This window comes from Globicephala melas, chromosome 7 (genome assembly GCF_963455315.2).
Source record: "Globicephala melas chromosome 7, mGloMel1.2, whole genome shotgun sequence".
In the NCBI taxonomy this organism is placed as follows: Eukaryota; Metazoa; Chordata; class Mammalia; order Artiodactyla; family Delphinidae; genus Globicephala; species Globicephala melas.
The window spans coordinates 7646454-7665151 of NC_083320.1; the positions used below are offsets into that span (position 1 = coordinate 7646454).

Below are 18698 nucleotides of genomic sequence, written 5' to 3' on the forward strand. Positions count from 1 at the left end.
CACTCACCAATGCCCCAGATGAATGGAGAAGACATGCACCTCCTTATGAGCTGATGGTTCTACAGAATTCTCCATTTCTCTTCCCAGGTTCATTATCAAGGGCCAGGCTATGAAAATAGGATTTGTCTGAGATCAAGTACTTGGGTTGCCTGGTATTTGCCTGAGGTCAGAATGCCCTCTGACATAAGCGACTGCAAGAGGAAACATCAGTGTTTCAAAACCAGGATTAGAAATGATTTTACACAGGAGTGTAGGAGGAATAGTATTCGAAGCACCAGGCATCATAAAGATGTCAGAGACAAAACCCAGAAATGTATCCAAGTAGAAAACGGCCCTGAAGTGGAATTTTTCTTTTTCAAAATCTATGTTAGAGGGGCTTCCCTGGTGGCGCAGTGGTTGAGAGTCCACCTGCCGATGCGGGGGACGCGGGTTCATGCCCCGGTCTGGGAAGATCCCACATGCCGCGGAGCGGCTGGGCCCGTGAGCCATGGCCACTGAGCCTGCGTGTCCGGAGCCTGTGCTCCGCAACGGGAGAGGCCACAGCAGTGAGAGGCCCAGGTACCGCAAAAAAAAAAAAAAAAAATCTATGTTAGAGTTATCAGGGGTTCTCTTCTAGAATACAAGGAACAGATTTTTAAAACAATTTAATTTTTGATTAAATTAAATGTTGCACATAGTTTTTTTTGTTTTGCTTTTTTGTTTTTTGCTTGTTTTCTTGTTTTGCCCACACTACATGGCTTGCAGGATCTTACTTCCCCGACCAGGGATCGAACTCGGGGCCCTGGCAGTGAGACAACCGAGTCCTAACCACTGGACTACCAGGGAATTCCCATAAATCTTATTTTTAACCTACATGTGGGCATATATTTCTAACAGTTAACAGATTAAATTTTCCTAATTATTGAATAAGTGTGAGTTGCCTCTTACAGTATAGTATTCGATATTTAGGAAGGCCATCCCTTTGAAACACGGTACTTCAGGGTTCAGTTTGTTGAAGTGAACGAAACGGGGAAAAGCATAACCAATGGGCTAAGAGAATATGAGGAGCTGAATCTGGGGGTTTAAATTAAGGTACTGAGTCTGAGATGAAGTCAAATTCCGAAAGGCTAGAGAAGGCCTGACACGAGAGATCAACTGCAAGACCAGTAGCTAGAAAGCTGAGGAAGACAACTCAAGGTGAGAAGAATGGTTGAAAGGAGTGGTCCAGTACAAAAAGGGCAGGCAAGCGCTAGGCTGCCTCCTGAGGGTCTCGGGAGAACAGGAGACATACAGGATTTACATCTCTGTACATGTATCTGTCCCCTTGGCCCTCCTTCAAGGCAGGACAGAAATGGAATTCCAGCAGGTCCATATAGCAAAGGGCCGTGATGCTCTCCCCATGGTGCTTAAAGTAAGACTCTGGATTGTAAAGCCTATTTCCCCACCCAATGACCTAAGTGACAAGAGCCTAGGATTCAGTCTTTCTATCCCTGGTCAATAGGTAGTTTGTGTGGGCATGGGGTATAAGGTGGGGTCCCACCTGAGTTAAGGATTGCAAAGAGTCCTTTGCAATAAAATACCCTGTGCAAGGTTAGAAGTGGTGCAGAGCACAAAGTGATGTAATGCTTTAAGTCACCTCAGGGGCCAGTGCTATGTATGTGGCAGGAGAGGAGCAGACTAGGTCTCCTACTAGATGTATAACCAAATGATCTCTGGCTTCTGTTAGTGTGCAGCAATTATACTGCCACTGTAGTGCACTGGCAAGACAATTCTCGTGCTGGGGCTTGCAGGGTGAGACATAGGCATATGCTTCTCTAAAGGAAATGAACCTTCCTAATGTTACTCTTTCTGGGAAGGGGCAAGTCCTCAGATGGGAAGTGCGAAGTGAAAGAAGGAGGCCAAGGTGTCTTTCCAGAAGCTCTTAGCTCTAGAATTCTGAAGGGCAGACGTTGAGGTGCGGGCGCCCAGGTGATGCTCAGTGTGGGGACAGGTCAGAACCTAGGTGGGCCTGGATCTGGGAGCAGTGGAAAGCAGGACACTTCTTGATGCTTTGTTACTCTCCGTTGCTCTTCCTTTTGCTACCCTCTAAGGTTTAAGTAAAGTCCTGTTCAAAAGTCTAGTCTCAGTTGTGCTTGAGGTACTAATAAGCAAAGGATTATGGGCACCATACTTGGACCAAAGTGATGACAAGTCCTCTCGGCACCCAGGTCAGTGGGCAGAGGGAGTCATGGTTAGTAAGGAGGAAGGGGATGTCCAAATGGAGACTATCCATGTGGTCCAGCTGTCCTCCCCACCCGGGAATCATTCCTCTACTGCTAATCTCTGGTAATCTGAGTTTCTTTTATTAGACAAGGTAGTTTCCTTTTTGATGGTATCTTTGTAATAAAGGCTTTCAACCATTCTTGGCTCTCTGGTGAATAGCCTGTAGGTCAACATGGATCATATTTCAGAGTTAGGTACTCCTGGGTAGTATGAGGAAAGAAGCAGGGGTAGAAACCCAAAGTCCTATGTAAGGGGGTATTTCGTGTGCAAGGCAATGACAGAGGTAAACTCAGCCATGAGGAAATAGGTAACTCACTCAACCTTCAAGCATTAAGGAAACATGACATCAAGTATATTCTGATTTAGGCCATTCATCTGGCCACTAATCTGGGAGAGGGTAACAGAAGGTATTTAAGATTTCTAAACATACTGAATTTTTCTTAAGTTAAAAATGTCTGTGCACTTATTCTCATTTAACTGTATTGTGACCCAAGAACATGACCTGTATGATACCAATGACTTTTTGAAATATGCTTAATGCTTTAATACAAAGTCAATTTTTGTATATGTTTTCTCTTGAGAAACACTTGAGAACACTGTGTAATCTTCATTTCTGGGTATTATACTTAGTTATTGGTTATTAGAGCTAGCTTGCTAACCGTGCTGTTCAAATTTTCTGTAGTTTTACTGAATTTCTGGTCTGTTTGAACTATCATTTCCTGGGAAAGGCATATTAAATTAACCCACTATGATGATGAATTTATCAATCTCTCCCCATATTTTTGTCAACTGTTGTTTTAATATATATTTTGAAACTATAGCACTTGGTAATATGTGTAGACACTACCTTTTCTGATGAATTGATCCTTCTAATTATCATTTAGAGACTCTCTATACATTTAGTAATGTTTTCTATCTTAAAAGCTATTTGTCAGACATTATAAAAAATATACTAGCTTTCTTTTGCTTAGTACATTACTGGTATAGCTTTTCCCACCTTTTTACATTTAATCTTTGCGTCTTCATGTTTTAAGTGTGTGGTTATAAACAGCATATAGCTAGATTTCTCCAGTCTAACAGTCTTTGTTTTTTAACTGCAGAGTTAAATTTGATGTGCTTATTAATTATTTTTTGGTACTTTAATATGTGCTTTTTATATGTCCTGTGCTCTCTACCACTTTGGAAGTTATTTACTGTATTTCTATTATTATTTAAAAGATATTTGAAACACTTATGGAACATGAACACTGTAACATATATGATATAAAATACAAAATAACACAGAAACTGAATATTAAAAAGTGTATCTTTATATATTCCCAATTCGGTTATAACAGAATTAACATGCCAAATGTTTTTCAAACATTGATGATTTTTTGAAAAAGACCTTAATTTGACAATAGCACTCTAATACTATAAAAATGAAAATGAGATCTAAGAGCAATGTTTGATATTTTGTTTCCACTTTTTAAGATTTACATTTTGGCAGGGCCAAAAGTGGAAACAGGAATTTTTGTTATTCAAGTAAATGAATTATGTGTTTTACTATGACATGCATGAAAGGCATTACAGAGTTTGGTTATTTGTCTTGTGTGTTTCTTTGGTGAGTAGAGGGAGCTTCTACTGCTACAGTTATAATAGATAATGCTCATAATTTGATTCAGTACTTGTACCCACAATTATGTTCTTGTAGCAAGTCATCTTCTCCCTTCCCCTTATCTCTGAACATTTTGTGAAGCTAATCTTTATAGGCTCAATTTTTTAAACTTTCTCCCTTTTTATTATAAGCACTCAAAGCTAGAAAATTTCCTCTAAGTATTGCTTTAGCTGCACCCTTGCATGTTTCATAACTTTTCTGTATGTTTACTTTTACTAGAACTTTTATCTTTGGCAAATCTTTAAGGCTTTGGTTAAGAGTTAATTCTTCTGGGAAGGATATGCTTATGATTCTGACTGGTTTCTAGAAACATTGTCCATTTGGTGCCACTTTAAACTAGATACTTGGCTTGGAATTTTATGGGCCATGCAGGTAGTATTAATTCAGGTCCTGAGCAAACTTTCTGGGTCACTAGACATTAGAAGATACCATTAGCTGCTTTGGCACATACCTCTTTCTTTGGTTATCTGCTCTTGTTTCATTCCTGGCTTCCAAGGGCTGGCAAGACCTTTCTTGCCAGCTCAGCCATACATTTCTAAAAGATGAATCATTTTAAAGAGTTTTATTGAAGAAGAGTTCTTCAGGCTATCCATTCTATGATATTACTGGAAATGTAAGCCCTATGCAAAATATAGTGTATATACACATTTGTGCATTTTTTCCTGAGGAGAGACTGTGACTCTAAAGAGATTAAAACCACTACCATACATTCTGTTTCAGCCTTATACAAACTAAAATAGCAAATTCTACCTGATGTTTTACAGATCTCCAGGCAAGAGGAAATTCTACAGATAACATGTAAAGTTGATTTCCAGTCTTAAACTATAATTCAGAAAGATATATGCATCCCAGTGTTCACTGCAGCACTATTTTCAACAGCCAAGACACGGAAGCAACCTAAATATCCACAAACAGATGAACAGATAAAGAAGATGTAGTACATATATACAATGGAATATTATTCAGCCATGAAAAAGAAATGAAATAATGCCATTTGCAGCAACATGGATGGACCTAGAGAGAGATTATCATACTAAGTGAAGTAAGCCAGACAGAGAAAGACAAATATCATATGATATCACTTATATGTGGAACCAAAAAAAAAAAAAAAAAAGATACAAATGAACATATTTAAAAAACAGAAATAGACCCACAGACAAAGAAAACAAACTTATGGTTACCAAAGGGGAAAGGAGGGGGAGGGATAAATTAGGAAGTTGGGAGTAACACATACATACTACTATATATAAAATAGATAACCAACAGGGACCTGTACTCAATATTTTGTAATAACCTATAAGGTAAAATAATCTGAAAAAGAATATACATACACACACACACACACACACACACACACACACACACACACACACACACATGTATAACTGAATCACTGTGCTGCACACCTAAAGCTAATATGACATTATAAATCAACTATACTTCAATAAAATAAAATTAAATGAAATTTTTGAAAAAGTTGACTTCCAGTCTCAAAATGTCACCTGATTTCTACATTCTGGAATTACCTTGGCATTACCTCCCTATACCAATCTAACCTCCAAACACTTCCAACAGAGGGTAATAAAAAACAAACTTTTTCAATTTCCGATGTCTCAACATGCTATTAATTAAGATCTATCTGCTAACAAAGGAATACTTGGATTTTTGTAATACCAACTTTTCTATTTCTCTAAACTAACAGATGACCGTATTGCAATCGAAGATGTACTTGGTTGTTAAAAAGCCTTTTCTTAACTAGCAAGCCTGTTTGCCAAAATAATTAAAGGAAGAAAAGTTCTGGCTTTTACATCATAAATTGTTTTTTTTTGTTGTTGTTGTTATTGTCCTTCACTACCATGTTAAGGTTTATTCAATAAGTAAATTTTATCAGAAAATTAGCACTCACTGAATTTGGAAATGGCAAGGATACAGACAGGAGGGAGACGGATAAAAACGACAATAAAAATGACAAATAAAACCAATAAACAACTTGCTGTGGAAGCCTGTAGGTATGCAGTGAGAAGAGTACTGCAGGCTATAGAAGAGACTCATGAAAGAAAATAATGGGGAAGAAGTGAGCCTCAGATATGCCAACTCACAGAGCTGCAGGACCAGATGTCATGATCATAATATATCATTCAGTTATCTTACAGTATCACTGAGACATGAGGAGATGGACTGAAAACCATGATTGTGATGAGGGAAAGGTACACCTAATTCTAAAGAAGTAGACATTGTAGGAGGGCATGTGGTGTAAGCTTATAGGTCAGCATAAAAGCCCATAAACAACCCACAAACTTAAGGGTCGAAGCACGGTGGAAATAAAAAGGGCAAGGTAAGAAACAGAAAAAGGAGTGAAACGCTAAAAGTTTGTAACAAGATGCCTGGTTAGACCGATTAGATCAAGCGATTTTCAAATGCAGGGTACCATGCATGACACTCAGGATATAGAGATGTCCAAGGACTGCCCTGCTTTTAGGAAACAAGCAAAAAGGTGAATTAAATCCACAAGCAATGATATTTACTGCTGCATTAGACACATGAAGAAAATATGCTGATAGGATAGGAACGGTTCATTCTGCCAAGAGGAAAGGAAAGCTCCGCAGAGGTTTCATCTTGCTGTTGAACGAAATTCTGACACAGAAGTAGGAAGGGAGGCCAGGCATTCTAACTGAAGGGCAAAGGGCAGGCAGAGGCTGGGAGGCAGGGTAGAGTGAACTGGATATGCAAAGCCTAGAGTGGCCAGACACCATTAGGGGCGCGTGCGGTGTGTGTGTGTGTGTGTGTGTGTGTGTGGGGGGTGTGTGTGTGTGTGTGTGTGTGTGTGTCTGTGTGTCTGTGTGTCTGTGTGTCTGTGTGTGTCTGCGTGTTGGTCGAAGTGGCATTGGGAGGTGGGGAAGGTGGAAGAGGGGGCTGGGGAACTAATCTTAAAGGACTTTGATAACAAAGCTCTGCTAAGAAATGTGGACCATCCTGTAGGTACGAGAAGATTTTCAAGCAGAAAAGTGACATGATCTGGTCTTCATGTGTACATAAAAGAAAACTGGGCTTCCCTGGTGGCGCAGTGGTTGAGAGTCTGTCGATGCAGGGGACACGGGTTCGTGTCCCGGTCCGGGAGGATCCCACATGCCACGGAGCGGCTGGACCCGTGAGCCATGGCCGCTGAGCCTGCGCGTCCGGAGCCTGTGCTCTGCAACGGGAGAGGCCACAACGGTGAGAGGCCCACGTACCACAAAAAAAAAAAAAAGAAAACTATCTGGGTAGCAAGGTAGAGGGTGCACAGCAGGGGAGGGGAGATTATTGACAAGGCCATGACAACAGCGCTGAGAGGAAGAGGAATCAAATGTGATTCCAGGATTCCCTTTTTTTTTTTTGCAGTACGCGGGCCTCTCACTGTTGTGGCCTCTCCCGTTGCGGAACACAGGCTCCGGACGCGCAGGCTCAGCGGCCATAGCTCACGGGCCCAGCCGCTCCGCGGCATGTGGGATCTTCCCGGACCGGGGTACGAACCTGTGTCCCCTGCATCGGCAGGCGGACTCTCAACCACTGCACCACCAGGGAAGCTCCAGGATTCCTTTTTTTTTTTTCGGTACGCGGGCCTCTCACTGTTGTGGCCTCTCCTGTTGCAGAGCACAGGCTCCGGACGCGCAGGCTCAGCGGCCATGGCTCACGGCCCAGCTGCTCCACAGCATGTGGGATCTTCCCGGACCGGGGCACGAACCCGTGTCCCCTGCATCAGCAGGCGGACTCTCAACCACTGCGCCACCAGGGAAGCCCCAGGATTCCCTTTTTTAAAAAAAAACTTTGGTTGACTAGGTGGTAGGTGATGACGTCTTTATAAAAGTAGGGGACGGAGAAGAAACAGGTTGAGAGGGGAAGCAAGGTCCCAGCATCCTTGTCCTGGTGCCCACCATGTTCTCCCTCTCAGCAAACCCCCAAATTTGTATCATTGCAACTTCTGCTCCCACACCTAGAAGGCTAAAGAAAATCACCCAGGCTTGGTAGTATTCCAACTCAGCACACATCAACAGTGTTTGGGAAGGCCTTGTATGATCGGTTTCTGGTCAGCTCCCCCATCCAAGCCCTTTCACTATCCCCTGCTCCCCGTACACAGCCCCTTCCCCATCTGCCCTCAGCAGGAGGGCCGCTTCCTCTCACAGCTGAAGTGGGTATTATCCAGGGTTAATACTCAGCAGCGGCCCATTCCCTACGTCTTGCTTCTCTGCCTCAAGGGAAGAGGTGTTTACCCTCCATGTCTTGGCCTCACTTTCCACTTATACTCTGAATTCACTCCCACCTTCTTCTTCAAGACCTTGCAAAATCGTCAGCTCCTCTCACTCCTATATTTTCAACTTCTCCTTCTCCAAGCTGTCCTGTCCTCCCTGCCACTCATAGGTTTCATAGCCAAGCTTCTTATGGAAAGCCACCTCCATTCCTGTTTTCCACTCCCTTCTCCACCACCTGCAGTCTGGCTTCCCCTCCTCAAAGCCACTGACACTAGTCTCTCAAGGTCATCAATGATCTCCTGGTTGCCAAACCCAAAGACTTCCCAGTTCTCTCTTACCTGACTCTCCTACAGCCTTTGTGGCTTTTCTGCATTTAGCCTGCTCTGCCTGCCCCCTCTCCCCTCTCTCTCCTTCGCCTCCAGGCTCCCTGGCCTCACCTCTCGGTTATTTTCCACATCTTCCCAGGGGCCCAGCGGAGTCCTCTTCTCAGTCTGTGACTTCTCCTGGGCCACCTCTCCCAGGCCCATGTACTGATGACTCCCAAATCTCCACTTCTAGCCCTAACTCCTTTGACTTGTCCCCTTCGTATTTCTAGCTGGATGATTCTCAGGGACTGCAAACCCAACATGTGCTTATCTCTGAATGCACCACCTTCCCCCCAAAACCAGCTCTCCTCAATATTTCCTATTGAATGCCATTATGTTCTGCCTACTGCCCAAGCCAGAAACTTAGATGAAATTCTAGATTCTTCTCCTACTGCCAATATCAAAAGTTTACAAACTTATTCACTCATTCAACAAACATTTCCACGTGTGTCAACTATGTAACACACAGTGTGCTGGGCACTGAGGGTTCAACAGTGAACAAAAGGACATCCCTTCTCTCGTAAAGCTTACCATCCAGGAGGACAGACCCACAAGAGTACCTTAAAGGGAATCGAGAAGCAGGGGGTGGTGGGGTGGGGAGAAGACTGTGGCAATAGGGTGGTCAGGAAGGGCCTCCTTGAGATGACATCTGAGTAGAACTTAGAGTAGTGAGGGATCTGGGAGAAGGGGGATCCGGACAGAGGGAAGAGAAAGTACAAAAGTGTTGAGACAGGAGCTGTCTGGCATGTCTGGAGGACAACACCACGGCCACGTTGGCTGGAGGAGGGCGGGTGAGACAGGGACTGTGGGGAACAAGGTTGGAGAGGCAGTTAGAGACCGCAGTAGGAAGATTAGAAAAAACAAACAAACAAACAAACGAGACAGCAGTACATCCCAGGAAGGACTTGGGTGTTTATCCTCAGCAGGACGAGAAGTCTTGGAGGGACTGGAGCGGGGGAATGACCTCATCAGATCGACATTTTACAAGGACTGCCTTGGCTTCGATCCGTGGGAAGAAAAGGCCGACACGAGAGAGCAGTTACGAGGCTCCTGCAGCGGCCCGGACCCCAAGTGCTGCCCCGATTTCCTGTCCTGGCTCGTGCCTCCCTCCAGTTCCGGCTCCTCGGCCTCTGCCTTGGTTGGGGCACTTGCTGCCTCTCAGAACTCAGACCATCTTAACACCGCACTCAGTCCAGACTCCTCACTGCCGCCACACAGATCTCTCCCACCGGCAAGTTGGATCCTGACTCTCTCCTGCTTAAAGCTCTTTGCTTCCCATTACACTCAAGATAAGACTCCCACTCCGAAAGGGAGCCTGCGTGCCCCTTTCCGGCCTTACGGCACAGGCTCCTCCCACTCTGTCGTGGTGCAGTCACGTTGACTTCCGGTTCCTTTTGGTGCCGAAGTCTTTGTAGCACAGGGCCAACACACACTCTGTTCCCTTATTCTTCCTCCCCACTGTGTGGCTCACCCCTGTTTATTCTTCAAGCTGAGGTTTAAATACTGCAGTCCGTCCCCCCACACCCGCTCTCCATGAAGTCTAAACTTTCTAGCAGGGCCTACAAAAGAATTCATGATCTCCTCCCTGCTTTATCTACGATTACCACCCCACTTGAACCTCACGGTCCAGATATTTCAAGTTCTGTGTGGTTCCCTCCAAAATACCATGTATCTGGCGTCCTGGGACTTTGCACACACTCTTCCCTCTGCCTGGGAACCCCCTCTCCTCTCGGCAGCCTGTGAATACCACCAGAGACTCACTGAGCGCCTGCTCTGAGCCTCACACTGCCAGGGGGTGTACGGTGGGAGAATAGATAAGAAACAAGATAGTCAATAGCACGTCAGTGGGTGATGAGTGATGAGGAAAAAAGTAAAGCAAGGATGGTGGAGAGTGGGTGGGAGGGGAAGAAATTAGAGGCAGAGTGACTAGGGAAGGCCTTACTGAGAGAGCGACCCACCTGATCTCCACTCAGCCACACGGCTCTCCAGGGAAAGAGCAATGCAGGCAAAGGGAACAGAGCGCAAAGGCTGAAAAGCACGGAAGCAAGGGGACTGGAGACTCCCATGAAGCGAGGGAGCAGAGAAGAAGAGTTAAAGAAGGCAACTAGAGAAAAGTAGTCCAAAAACTACAACTAAGAGCAAGTAGAGAGGCTTCCCTGGTGGCGCAGTGGTTGAGAGTCCGCCTGCCGATGCCGGGGACACGGGTTCGTGCCCCGGTCCGGGAAGATCCCACATGCCGCAGAGCGGCTGGGCCCGTGAGCCATGGCCGCTGAGCCTGCGCGTCCGGAGCCTGTGCTCCGCAACGGGAGAGGCCACAGCAGTGAGAGGCCCGCGTACCACCAAAAAAAAAAAAAAAAAAAAAGAGGAAGTAGAGCCCCCTAAGTCCAAAGCAGAGTAGATGAAAAGCCAAACACTGCACACATGTTTGCTGAATTGAAGTCAGGGACAACCTGCGCACTGAACTTTCTGAAGCCACATAGCAGAGGGAGTAAGAAATAAATGGGAAGCAGGAAAGGAGCCGCAGCAAGCAGACTGCTCTTCAAGGTGTCCTGATGGACAAAGGAAGGTGTGAACACTCCTGAGGCTGTAGGGGGCTGAGGAAGGTCTTACAGGATGGAGACTTAAGTTTGTGAGAGGAGGAAGCCAAACCAAAGGGAAACATAAAGGGGCTGCAGTGAATGCCTGGTGGGGTAAGATCTTCCCAGAGGTGAGAACAGAGCCCAGGAAGAGGGTGTGGCCCGGCTGCTGCGATGTGCTGGAACCTTGTACTCGTAAGCTCCAGGACGCCCACCCATGCTCTCTTCCTTCCCAGTAGCAGATCCAGAGCCTTCGTCTCTGCTCTTTGCTCATTAAAATTACTACCATCCATTCTATTGCTCAGGCTCTCCAGCCTAAGCCAGGGGAGCACAGTCTTTCCAGCTCCTACTTCCTCACTGCCTCCAAAGAAGATCACTCGTGACAAGAACTCTCAGCAGGTGACACATATAACCATACGGGGAAGTCCAGAGTTTAGGAATTCTGTGAAATTCGTACAGACTTTCTCCTAGTCTCTTGTTCCTATTTCCTAAGTGAGAAGGGCTCCCAGGAACAGAGCTGCCTAGTCCATCCTCCTCAGGGAAGGGAAAGGGAAAGCCAGACAAGAGGCAAACCAGCAGGAAGTCTGGCGCCCCCTACAGCAGGGCAGGTAGTGTGCATTCCCGAGGTCCCTCAGGCTGGATGATGACCTGAGCACTTTCTCATACCTGGACAGTAGGACACATCCCTCTTTCTTTGAGTCAGATGGCTGCCCCCTGTGGGGGTGGGAAAGACGAGCAGGTGGCTGAGCACAGGGGTGCGCTCCTTGGGTGGGATTTTCGTGGTTCAGAGGTGAAGGCAGCAAGGAGGAGAGACGGGTAAGAGGGATACGACTCTGGGTATCCAGCCCAGGCAATCCATCAGGACTTCCGCTAAGTTATCGTTAAGGTGTAAATTCCAATTTCCAAAAAGCCTCAAGGATGAATGGATTTGTTTATTTATTCTTAGTTCATTCATCCATTCACTCATTTTCCCCCAGTGGTTTTCAGTATACTCACAGAGCTGTATAACTCTGAGCTAGTAATTTCAGAACATTTTCATCACCCCCCAAAGAAACGCCAAACCCATTAGCAGTCAGTCCCCACTCCCCCTTTCTCCAATCCTTCATTTCTAAGGTCTGGCTAGGATAACCCTGCCATGTTCAATGGCAGAGCACTCATTACAGAACAAAACATTAGAGAAACAAGACGCCAGAGAAGCAGGGAACATCAATTTCCTGTAGGATCTGTTGGGAGCCTGAATCAACTAAAAGCTGAATAAAGGTCCTGACTTGTCTGACTGATAATTTCCTCTCTCAGAGACTAGAGCAAAGCAATAATGCAGGTTTAATTGAACAGAACAGGTGGCTGGAAGTGGCTGGGAGAGAGTCACCGTGGCCTGGCAGCCAGGGAGGAGAAGTCTGGATACAGGCAGCCATTTACCTCAGAGCTCATAAAGGCAGAAGTAACACCGTGACATGGGAAACGGGCTCAAATTTAATATGCTACAGGACATAGAAAAATATACAGCATGCTTAACTGGGGAGCTGTAACTCAGATATACATGACAGCCATTATCTAGTATCTGAGGCGTTGTCACAGGAGAGACGAGACTTATTCTATAGGCTCCCAAGGGGCATGCATGGGACCAACGAGTGGAAAATTACAGGAAGACAGTGGTATTTCAGATCATTACAGGGAAGGATTTCCTGACAGTCACGCAATCTTAAGGCCAGATGGGCTGCCTGTAAGGTAGAGAGTTAAAGTGCAGCCTGGATATTCAGTAAGTAGATGCTGTGGAGGTAATCTGAAAACCAGAGGGTGATGTGACAACTGTGGCGCTCCCACACTTGAGCGGTGAGGTCAACTGTGAGGTGTGTTGCAAAGGCCTGTTACAGTAATCAAACACTGGAGTGTGTGATTTACTGTCTTTAGGTTCTGGGTTATCATTATAACCAGTCTTACTCACTTACATTATTAAATATCTCCTCGAGCTAAAGTGAAAGACTCCATGTTAAAGTTAGCGGGCTGGTTAATGCTCACGGGAATGTTGCCCTCAAGTGTGTTTACAGGCTGTAAGAGGTGAAAAATTACCGGGCTAGATGACTGGTAGAATCTCTTCCAAAGCTGAGATTCCTCAAGGGTAGAGGGCACCCCCTCCTCAGCCTTCCAACCTAAACATGACCTACTGGGGAGCAGGTGTCACTGTGTTTCTGCAGAATTCACCTGCAGACCGTAATGTCTAAATCTCGCACCTAGAGGAGATACTGGTAACAAGTCCTGGGGGTTCATCTGAACTCGACAGAAAGACAGAGTAAGGACTAAGTAAGTTACTTCTGTCTGTGCGTTTTATCTTCACAGAAGAGTCATTCAGATGATTTCAATGGGACCAACGGAAAGTTTAACCTTTATATTTTCTTTAAATAAAAATGGTTATAGATGATGTAAATATGCCCAGAAAACATTATTTGCTTTTTGAAACATTAAACTTTTTTTCCTCTAAGCAAAAACTGACATGAACTGGTAACTACCAGAGCCTGAACTCAGCCAGCCTCACCCCAATCCAAACTGGAACTGACTTTCACTTTTCCTCTCCCTGGGTAAATGGCCTTGGCGGAAACAGCTGTCACAAAGGCCAACTGTAGAAGTGCCACCGTAAAAACGCTCGACTGCCCGACTCCTCGCCGACTGCTCTGCCGGGTCCCTTTTCTGCTGCCCTGCCAAACGACCAGATGTTAATTACTCCCCTGGAATGCAAGAATAACTAAGCAGACGGGAGGTATCTGATCACCTGGTGCGGCGGCTACTGGGCAGCCTGTGATTTCTGGCACCTCATAATTTTTTTTTATTACAAAATTTTTTCATTATGAAGCTATTTTTACCACATTATAAAAATTTGGAAACTAGGGAAAAGAGAAAAATCCCTTATGAACCCGTCATCCTAATAAAATCACTGTTTGCATTTTGCTGAGTTATCTACTCTTCTTCATGGCTCTCTGTATATGATTAGATGGACTGCATGCATTTAGCCTCCTCTGCAGAGCATCTGCAGCAGCTTATATAAACACACATCATCAGACAGACAGCTCCATGCAGACATGCTCTCTCCGAAACCAGCTGGTCCTCCTCATTTCCCCATTTCTAACTTGTCGATTCCATCTCCTCGCCATCCAGGTTGAAACTTTTGCCCCGTCTTGGATTCCCCTCCCTCAACTCCAAATCCATTTCCACTGATTCTTTTCTGTCATTACCCCTTTTTCACAGCTGTCCTCCCCACCCCCATGAATAATAATGCCACCACCTCCAGTTTAGTTTCTTCTACTTACATCTCTAAACAATTATAATGTTTCTCTGACTCATTTCTCTGCCTCTACTTCCTCTCCTTTTCCTTCATCTTGCGCTGCTAAATGATTTCCCTCATTATGAATGCTCTCCCTGAACAGCACATTGAAAACAATTGGTTTTCGACTGTCTGACAAAGCATATTCTTCGGTTGGAAATTTATAAACATGTACAACTTGTCCCCAGTCAATCCTTCCTGCTCCACCTTTTCCCTACACGAAGCCTCTGCTGGTAACCTGGTACCCTAGACACGACACGTAGCGTGCGGGGTGAGTGGGGCAAGACACGTGCCTGTTCCCTGGTGCCCCTGCAAGGGGGATATCATGTGAGCCGGCTGAGATGGGGTAACAGGGATTAGGCCTACCCTTCCACCATTAACGACTATAGACGTGGCCAAAATAAATGAAGCAACTGTTTCCAAGCATTAGGCTACAAACAGAGCAGGGCTATGAAGCTGGAGAGAAAGGAAATACAGGAAGCGAGGTCCAGTGGCACCTGGCTTTCTGCCGGGGGTGGGGGGGCACTTTTCAACTGGGACTCAGAGAAGTGGATGTGAGAGTGATATGCCCAAGCCTTTCCATGCAGCAAAGATTGCTCAGGATATAAGAAACCAACGTAGTATTTGCTTTTTTAAGTAGGCTGCTTAAAGTTTAGATTTAAAAAATATATAATTCCTCTGAAATTTCCATGGGAACTTTTCTCTCTTTATGCTTTATCTTCCTTTCAATTTTCTTTAGTTGAAAACACTGAGCACCATTGCCCACAGTTTCAAGGAAGACTCACTAAAAGAAGATGAAAGCATTTCTGGGCAGTGATGTTTTCTGTCTCTCAGCTTTGTATCTACTGAGCCTCACTGTCTTTTATGGAGAAGAGACAACATGCTGAGCCCATGAAGTTTTGCATTAATGGAATATGTGAACATTTCTGCAGTGTTTGCCAAGACCAGGCCACTGGGCCACCGACACTGTGCAGGAGACTGAAGCCGCAAGATTGCATACCATCATGGGCAAGCCATCAAAGGCCACGTTAGTGCCAAAGCCATATCGGAGAATAACTAAAGCCACAGGAGTCACCAGACCCCACCCTGGCGAGGGGCAGGAGGCAGCTGCAGACTCTAAGCGGCTCATCTGGAGGGGCATTAGGAAGGGCATGGCTAGGGTTTGCTCTTCTCACACCTCACACATCTCCCCCTCCCCCATGATAGTTTTCAAAGACCAGTGGCATCAAATCCCACTTTCTCCTTCCTGGCTCCATCCCAGAAGAATGTTTCAGGAGCCTCTAACAGCTGCCTTCCGCAATTCGCTGGACAGATGAAGACCTGCGCGGGGCAGAGCAAGCTTCTCCAGCTCGGGCCATGAGGGGCTTCCTCAGGGGAGGCGTTCCTGCCACCTCTGCTGAGCACGACTTTGGACAGCACCCCTTGAATCACCCCCGTGTGTCATTCAATTCAGGTAAAAAAAACTCTGTGCTTCTCCGAGGCAGAGCTTAGGGGCCTTCTTTAACACATTATGCCCTCACTGGAGCCTCCTGCAGGGCCGGGCCTGAAATTAGTTCTGCCCTCACTGCTGTCCCTCCTGAGGCCCGAGAAGGGTCCTAGCAAGAGGACGTTTCTTATTCTCACGCTCACTGAAGTTGGGCAGGAGCACAATCTCTAGGTCACATGCTGTGTAGGCTCAGGGGCCTAGGGCAAGTTCAGGGAGTACCCGGGCAGCCAGGCTGGCCACACAGGGGTGCCCGCTGCCTGCCACCTAGAGGGGGAGAGAAGATTCCATCCTACCGTCAGCGACGGGCTTGCAGGAGAGGGCGTCATCGAGGTCTCGGGCAGTTGATGGGTCGATGGTGAAGACACAGTCTTTTCTAGGGAAGATTGAAGACATAATTAGTGAGGCCACAAATAACAGAAACTTTACCCCACTGTAGTACAGCTTTAAAGAACGGTTCTTTTGCAAGTGTATAAACGGTAGACAAAGTGGAGAGTAACTTCCCTCTTGTCTCTCTAACAGGGGATCTTTAATAAAATGCAAACTGGGGGAAGATAACAAGGCTCCGTACTGTCTCTGAGTGTCTTTCTCTTTCTCTCTGCTGACTGGCCCCTACTTCTCCTTGATCCTGAGTTAGAACAGGTGTGAGCGGGTGGAAGCGAGGCGGCTTCCATGAATGGGGCTTCCCAAGAAGTTTCCTGACAAGAGGGGCAAGTCCCTTTGGCAAATTACTCTCCAACAGTCAGTTCTTTCTTTTGCCTCCCTCTTCCTCAGTGGCTGATGGGAACCTGTCCTTCAAGGATCATATGAGGATGATTTACTGCTCCTTCTATCTTGTGCCAAAGAATAAACCGTCTGGCTTGTGACACAGGGGGATGGGACTCAAGAATAGGTTCTGCAGAAAACTTTGGGCCCATACAGTTAGCCATGATGCAATTCTACTTGGAAATGGCCCTAATCACAGTTTATTTCCATGAAATAATCATATACTTCATGCAGGCTCACATAACTGAGTACACCCTATGCCTCTTTATCTCCACACAGTATCCCTAGGCATACCTCATTCTTAATCTGTGAAGCCCCTGGACGTTCTCATTTTGCTTTAGAATTTCCCAAATAACATGACCCACCCAACCTACCCATTCACACCATATAAATACCTAAGATTTGGGCAGTCGGTCCTAAGTTCTCCACACCTCCTGCCCCGTCTTCCGGGGCACTGGCCTGGAAGTCAGGGTGTTTAGCAGGAACCACCCTCCCTTCCCCACACACAGGCTCTCTAGTCAGCACTCCCTGCCCCCACTGCACTCTCCTCAAGTTCTTCCTCCACTCCCTCCAGTACTATCAGCCCCACTGCTGCCATTCCCCGGTCCCCTCCCGTCTCATCCACACTCATGATGGTGGACATCCTGGCAGTCACCACAATTAGTTGGCTTTGTTCTTAAAGTCTTATTTCCTATGTTGCTCTTCTGCTCAAAACTTCCCCAAAGCCCTCACAGGCTGCCAAGCAGCTCTGGGCGCCGGGCTGCACACCTCTCGAGGCCTTCCTTTACCTGTCCCCTTACTGTTCAGTTCCCTTATTCCTGATAACCCTTTACCAGCCCTCTCTGATCCTCCACACTGATCATCTCAGCACCATAATACCTTGATTCTAAGACCGTATTAATTCTAGGACAGACTATCAATTCAATAATAGCTTTTTGGGGAAACAAAAACCCCGAGCACGTTAAATATAAACATTGATTTTAAAGTACTTCAGGATTTCAGAAATGTCAAGATGTTTTTTTAAAAAAGACTCTTAAGTGGTAAGTGGATAAATGGATAACTAAACTATGGTACATCTACACTGTGGAATACCACTGAGTAACAAAAAGAACAAACTACTATACATGCAACAACTTGGATGAATCTCAAAGGTATTATGTCAAGGAAGCCACTCTCACAAGCTTATATAGTCTATGATTCCATTTATATGACATTCTCAAAAAGACAAAATTATGTAACAGAGACATAAATGATTTTCAGGGCTTGGGGAAGGTGGGATGAAAAAGGGGTGCTTGTTCGGAGGGAATGGAGCTTTTCTGTATCTCGATTGTGGTGATGGCTACATGAACCTACATGTGTCAACATTCAAAGAACCGTACAACAAATAAAGGTCAATTTTACTGTTTATTAATTTAAATTTTTTTAAATTTTAAATGTGATTTCTGAATCAAGGAGAGTAAAAAACATTGTTAATAGAATTGATTGATGGGTAGTAGAATTATGGATTAATATTTTTCCTTTATACTTGTCCATATTTTTCAAATGCGTACTATGATTAAGTATTACTATTATAAGTGGAAAAAATTAACACTGTATAAAATCTCCTCCAATCAAAAAATAATCAGATATATAATACTGCTTATAAGGATATTCAACAATCTTATAGACTCCTATTGCTTAATACAGTTAATAGCTTTAAAATGATGAATCTGGTAAAACTATATACTCACTGGTACACCAAGAAAAGGGGACAGGGAAAGGTGGGTGCCACTCAGGTGGAGGGACAAGAGCACTTAGAGCACAGTCCCAGGAAGGGTGCTTCACCAGAAGATCCACTCTTCTCACTAAACATCTCAAGAATAGGCACATACCGTGTGGGGAACATAAATGCTGAGGTCTCAGGAGATAAAGAAATAATTTGTTTCACTATGTAAAAGAAACTGTAATTACACAAGAGTGCCAGAGGAAAAGAGAAACACCGATGTCCCCTGGAAAGCAAGCTCTTTGGCTTTGTGTTACAGTGCTATGAACAGAGGTTGCAACTCACAAATGTTTGTTAAATGAATGAA

At 45.2% G+C, this 18698-nt stretch overlaps 1 protein-coding gene across 2 annotated transcripts in view; it reads right to left on the bottom strand.

Annotated features, from left to right (window-relative positions):
- Positions 1–18698, bottom strand: part of DIS3L2 (DIS3 like 3'-5' exoribonuclease 2) — a 373784-nt gene that overhangs the window by 130273 nt on the left and 224813 nt on the right. For both annotated transcript variants that reach the window (XM_060301735.2, XM_030872348.3), the window contains exon 10: positions 16161–16240. In XM_060301735.2, coding sequence (XP_060157718.1) covers positions 16161–16240 — 80 coding nt within the window. The remainder of the gene's footprint in view (positions 1–16160; positions 16241–18698) is intronic.